This window comes from Callionymus lyra, chromosome 19 (assembly GCF_982586985.1).
Source record: "Callionymus lyra chromosome 19, fCalLyr1.hap1.1, whole genome shotgun sequence".
Taxonomy (NCBI): Eukaryota; Metazoa; Chordata; class Actinopteri; order Syngnathiformes; family Callionymidae; genus Callionymus; species Callionymus lyra.
Window position 1 is genome coordinate 14,757,531 of NC_141836.1, and position 6,202 is coordinate 14,763,732.

At 46.7% G+C, this 6,202-nt stretch overlaps 2 protein-coding genes across 2 annotated transcripts in view; both read left to right on the forward strand.

The window, feature by feature from the left end:
- The window catches only part of ift122 (intraflagellar transport 122 homolog (Chlamydomonas)), a 28,096-nt gene extending 26,186 nt beyond the window's left edge, over window positions 1-1,910 (forward strand). The window contains exons 25-29 of the mRNA XM_087781182.1: window positions 207-324; window positions 409-531; window positions 992-1,068; window positions 1,206-1,370; window positions 1,443-1,910. Of these exons, the coding sequence (XP_087637308.1) occupies window positions 207-324; window positions 409-531; window positions 992-1,068; window positions 1,206-1,370; window positions 1,443-1,529 (570 nt within the window). The 3' untranslated portion in view covers window positions 1,530-1,910. The remainder of the gene's footprint in view (window positions 1-206; window positions 325-408; window positions 532-991; window positions 1,069-1,205; window positions 1,371-1,442) is intronic.
- Window positions 1,911-1,974: 64 nt separating this feature from the next.
- Window positions 1,975-5,578, forward strand: exorh (extra-ocular rhodopsin). Its single transcript, XM_087781192.1, has 5 exons — window positions 1,975-2,721; window positions 2,788-2,956; window positions 4,371-4,536; window positions 5,054-5,293; window positions 5,357-5,578. Exons 1-5 carry the CDS (start codon window positions 2,361-2,363, stop codon window positions 5,477-5,479), a joined length of 1,059 nt encoding a protein of 352 aa, XP_087637318.1. The 5' UTR covers window positions 1,975-2,360; the 3' UTR covers window positions 5,480-5,578.
- The last annotated feature ends 624 nt before the right edge of the window (window positions 5,579-6,202 follow it).

The window sequence follows — 6,202 nt, forward strand, 5'->3', positions numbered from 1 at the left end:
TTGGTTACCATGTCAACAAGTGTATTAACATACTATAATTTTGAGTAAACCATCCATCGGGCCACATCACAGAACTTGTCGGGCCGGACTTGAGTTACTATTCCATTGTTTGCTTTATATTCAAAATGAGATTGAATTTTAATATTCTATGACCATGAACCCCAACATGATCTTGTAACCCCTGATTCATCACCTTCTGTTCCAAGGACCTGATCGACGGCATGATGTGCTACCGCTGCTCCACCAACAACCCGTTGCTCAACAACCAGGGCAGCATGTGCATCAACTGTCGGCAGCCCTTCATCTACTCGGCCTCGTCGTACGGTCAGTGTCAACGCACACGTCTGTCCGTCCGTCTGTCCGTCCGTCCCCCCTCGCGCTCAGCTGGTCGTCCCCCCGTGTGCGCAGAAGTGCTTCCTCTGGTCCAGTTCTACCTGGAGGACGGCGTGGGCGACGAGGAGGCGGTGTCGCTGATTGATCTGGAAGTCCCTCCCGAGGATGAGAGGCGCTGGCAGAATACGGACAATGGCGGTATCCTTTGATCACGGCGGCGCGTCGCTCGGATTCATAGGCGGGCGGATGAATTATTAACGAAGCCGTCTGCCGGTCTCACCTCGCGGGCCGGTGGAAAAATGAAGCCCCCCTTTACCCCCCTTGCCTTGTGACAGGTCTAAGATGTTTAGTCTGCTTGGCCTGGATTCAGAGCTGCTGGTAAAGCTGTCAGAGCTAAGTCATCTTAGCACTCCAGATAATAGGGTTAGAGAAGCTCTCCTGTCTCTGCTTAATGACACCAACACAGCCAGGGATTAACCTGCATAAGTCTCCAGAATTTCAAGGGCGTCCCGGTCCGGGCTCATTTGATTGACAACTGCGGGTGATTGACACTTTAAACATATCGACTCATCTTCAACAATCGGGGGGGGTTAAGAAATAATGAAGGATTTAAAAAAAAAAAAAAGTGCGTCATGTTATCTTAATCTAAGTGGAGCAGAGCTGCAGGCGCTGAGGATGGACGAGGATCCGGACCCGGGCGAGGACGACCCCTTCACCGCCAAAATGAGCTTCGAGGTAAGAAGTGGGGAAAAAGGACAGATGAGGGCGAGGCGATTAGCAGCGCCGGCAGCTGGAGCGGGGGTCAGAGGACGGAGGGGGGGGACGGGGACGGTAATAGAATTGAGAATTTGTCGGTGTCTGGTCCCCAACAGCAGGGCGGCTCCACCTTTGTCCCCGTCAAGGTGAGCCGGGCGGCGCTGCGCTCCATGAGCCGCCGGGACGTCCTGATCAAGCGCTGGCCCGGCCCGCTCAAGTGGGAGTACTTCCGCTCGCTGCTGCCCGACGTCAGCATCACCATGTGTCCCACCTGCTTCAAGGTAAGAACCCATTCAACTCGGACAAAGTCAAAAATTCACCTTTTTTTTTCAAATTTTTGTCTATGGTTGCAGATGTTCCACAGCGAGGACTACGAGCTGCTGGTTCTGCAGCACAACTGCTGCCCGTACTGCAGGCGACCCATCGACGAACCCAACTGAACCACGCCGCCACGGCTTTTATTCGCCGCTAATGGAAGGAGTTTTCGAAGTGGTGCGGCGGCGGGTGTTTGTGCTGACATCGGCACAGAAAAAAACCACCCGGCTGGATTATTGGGATCAGATTACCTCACGCCGTCAGCGGATTAAACGGTTAAAAAAAGAACAACTCAAAGAAATGACGAGTATATTAAGACCTTTTTTAACCTTTAGTCTGTTTGCATTATTTGAATGTTTACAGGATCATTACACAATCAAGAGTGTTTTTTTAGTGTTTGTTTAGATTGACATGTTAGCCGTGAATCATCGTGATCTTCTTGTAAAGGTCATTTTTAACCGTTTTTAAAAACCCTTAAAATAAACTATTTGTACTTCTCTGTCAAACTTGGTCCGAGTTGAAACTTTGGGGATTTGTGTCGCGGGATGGCTCAGCGGTTCTGATTACATTTAAGGGTATAAATGGAGCTCTTCATTATGTTGGGTTTTTCTTTTTTTTTTTTTTTTTTTTTGAGGGATTAAGCTTCATGGATGCAAATAAGTGGAATTGCGGCAGAATTTCATTTGCAGTGCGTCGGCGCTTGAATCGGCCGTCGCTCCCTCTTCATCTGCTGCTGATGATGCATCGCGTGACAGCGATGATGGGCTCGAGCCTCGGACCCTGAAAATGCTGAACGTATTGTAGCTATTCCTGGAGTTTGTTAATTCCATCTCGGCCGCTCCTCCTTAATCCCGCCGGACTCTTAAAAAGGTGCTCCCCCCTCCTGAGGGGGCTGCAGTCTCGCATCCATCACCGCATCTCCTCCCGTTCTCTCAAGAGGATAAAAAAAAAAAGCCATGAATGGAACCGAAGGACCCAACTTTTACGTCCCCATGTCCAACAAGACCGGGGTGGTCCGGAGCCCCTTCCTGTACCCTCAGTACTACCTGGCGCAGCCGTGGAAGTACTCTCTGGTGGCGGCCTACATGCTCTTCCTCATCCTCACCGCCTTCCCCGTCAACTTCCTCACGCTCTACGTCACGGCCCAGCACAAGAAGCTGAGGACGCCGCTCAACTACGTCCTGCTCAACCTGGCCGTGGCTGATCTCTTCATGGTGGTGGGCGGCTTCACCGTCACCCTGTACACGGCCCTGCACGGCTACTTCAAGCTGGGGGTCACCGGCTGCAACATCGAGGGGTTCTTCGCCACGTTGGGAGGTAAGAGATCTTTTTATTCCATCCCTGATGTTCCTCCTCAACCTCCCGTTTTTTTTTGTCGGACAGGAGAGATCGGCCTCTGGTCTCTGGTGGTTTTGGCCATCGAGCGCTTCGTGGTGGTTTGTAAACCCATGAGCAACTTCCGCTTCGGAGAGAAGCACGCCATCGCAGGGCTGGCGTTCACCTGGATCATGGCCTTGACCTGTGCTGTCCCCCCTCTCTTGGGGTGGTCCCGGTACTTGTGTTTGTGCGGTTGTGAATGTAGAGGTTCTAGTTTCATGTGTCCCAAGATGGTCTACATCTAAGTATATTAATGTTGACCTTTTGACCTTGAAAGATGTTGAGCAACATTGATTATATCTCAACAATTACAGAGTTTTTATATTTGTAGGTATTTTTAAATGTGTATTGCAAAGCAAATAACTATTGTTTAATTACTTGCATAAAAGTGAAACTGATTTCCGAGGAAATTTGTTTGTGGTATGAAATCTGAGATAATCTAGCCTTCAAGAATAAAATGACAAAAATGCAATCTGACAGATTCATAATGAAACTCAGAGTCGATGTCACGTCTAAAGAAACAATTGGAGCCATAAGCAACTTCGTCCCGATAATTATTATTTGTCTTCAATTTCGGAAAATTTTAACTTTCCACTAACTTTAGACCCTCTCCCTGTTAGATTAACCTGATTTAAAGATGCAACCTTGAAGACTGCAGGAATTGGTGTCCAAATATATACTGTTTAGATTTTTTTTTTCATTCTTTTTTACTACAATTCTTGTCACCAATCCGCCATTTTGACTTTCCACTAAATTTAGACCCACTCCCTGTAAACTGACCTGCTTCTAAAGATGCCTCTGTAGAGACTGCAGAACTTGGTATCCAAATATAAATATTTTATTTGTCCATTTTTCTTTTCCTAGACGTATTGTCACCAATCCACCATTTTGACTTTCCAATAACTTTAGACCCACTCCCTGTGGACTGACCTACTTTTAAAGATGTGACTTGAGAGGCCGGAAGTTGCTGTCCAAATATATATTGTAATTCTTTTTATTCTTTTTGCTACAATTCTTGTCACCAATCCACCCAAATTTAACTTCCCACTAACTTTAGACCCCCCCCCCCCAGCAGCAGATTGACCTACTTCTAAAGATTCCACTGTAGAGACTGCAGACCTTGGTATCCAAATATAAATATTTTAATTTTCCATTTTTTCTTTTGCTAGACTTATTGTCACCAATCCAACATTACTTTGCCACAATAATTATTCTCCGTCTTAAATTGTGGAAATTTTGACTTTCCACTAACTTTAGACCAACTCCCTGTGGACTGACTTAAAGATGCGACTTAAGAGGCAGCTAGTTGTTGTCCAAATATATATTTTATTTTTATTCCAGTCGTTTTTCGCTACAATTCTTGTCACCAGTCCCCCATTTTGACTTTCCACTAACTTTAGACCCCCCCGCCCCCCCAACATATTTATCTGTATTTTTAAGATGCAAATTTTGAAAAAGCAGGTAGATGTTCAGTCACTTGTGACCACTTTTTTATGGCTCAATAGCTGAGCTTACGTGAGTGGAAATCTTCTTGTGTTCTTGTTCTCTTGTTGTTTTCAAGACTATTTTCTTCACTGCTGTGTCTGCAGGTACATCCCGGAGGGGATGCAGTGCTCCTGTGGAATAGACTACTACACCCCCAAACCCGAGATCCACAACACCTCGTTCGTCATCTATATGTTCGTCCTCCACTTCTCCATCCCCCTCTTCATCATCTTCTTCTGCTACGGCCGGCTGCTCTGCACCGTGCGAGCGGTAAGACGGCGTTAAAGCAGAACCTTGTTTATCTTTGGAAAGATATAGACTGTATATCACGTCGGAGGGAGGGGTGGTTCGGAGGGGGGGGGCAGTCTCGGGAGACGGGAGGGATTTAGAGGCTCAAGGACACTTGGGGAGGGCAGATCTGTGCCAACATGGCGGCTCCCGACCTCCAGCTGGAGACAGACTGTCGACTCACCGAGTCGCCCTGTGACCTCATTAATAATGGATCTCGCATCATTTATTAACATGAGGAGATTTAAACGCCGCTGCATCTATTAGGTTCCTTTTTTAGCAACGCCGGTCCGAAGGTGTCGCCGGACCTCACCACGACGATTGGAACCGGATTAATAGGGCTTTTTTTTTTTTAAAAAAGTGCAGCCAGAGTCAACTTTGGGGTGTTAGTCAGCTGATTAGAAGGTTTATTCGCCGGTAATCCCGGTTTACATTCCCGTGTCACATTGACTCGTGTGTTTGCGTTGGGATCACAGATTAGTTTTTTTGGTTCATGCAGGCGGCGGCTCAGCAGCACGAGTCTGAGTCGACCCAGCGGGCCGAGCGCGAGGTGACCCGCATGGTCGTCGTCATGGTGATCTCCTTCCTGGTGTGCTGGGTGCCGTACACCACCGTGGCCTGGTACATCTTCGCCAACCAGGGGACGCAGTTCGGGCCCGAGTTCATGACGGCGCCGGCGTTCTTCGCCAAGAGTTCGGCGCTGTACAACCCCATCATCTACATCCTGTTCAACAAGCAGGTGTGTGTGTGTGTGTGTGTGTGTGTCGTCTGACTGTGTGTTGACCCGTTCATCTACCTCTAGTTCCGGAACTGCATGATCACGACCGTCTGCTGCGGGAAGAACCCGTTCGCCGAGGAGGACGCCACGACCGTGTCCAAAACCCAAACCTCCTCGGTCTCGTCAGGCCGGGTGGCTCCGGCTTGATCTCACCTTTGACCCTTTCCCTCCTTGTCAGCGTCCATCTGTGAATCGGCAGGTAAAAAAAAAAAAGCACGAGTGAGAGTCGCCCCGAAGAGATGTTTTTTTTTTTTTTGTTGTTTTTTTTTCCTCTCTTGATCAAAAGGAATATCATCACAGCACTCGCTGGAGTAAACAAGACGAACAACAAAAGCTGGAAGAGAAACAGACACGGTTTTTATTTTTCGCTCATTATGTTTTCTCTCCTGTGTGTAGCATCACATGAATATTCATGAGCGTACAACTCTTGTACAAACCATTGTCGTTCTTTCGAAGTAAAGCAAATAGTGTGTTTGAGTCTCTTTGTTATAGCAAAGCATTTTCTTCACGTGATTTCTTTGTCATTCATTAGTGTTTTCAGAGCCATTATTTTTCGACTGATTCGTAGATAATTTAATAAAACTTGAATTAAACTAGAAATTAAGGAAATGTATTCACAAAAATACAGGGGGTGGCCAAGTATAAAGGTTGCCACAAAAGTCTCACTCTTATTACTAATATTATTTGACATTAATATACTTAATAATCACAAGAACCCATTTAGAAAAATGTGTTTATTAGCGTCAACATTTTCTCAAGGATAGACTTGTACAACAGAGTGACCACCATTGCTAACATTGAGTGTGTCTTTTTTTTTACTAGGTAACTCAAAGAACATTGTAGCATTCTTATCCAGTAAACTGAAATATA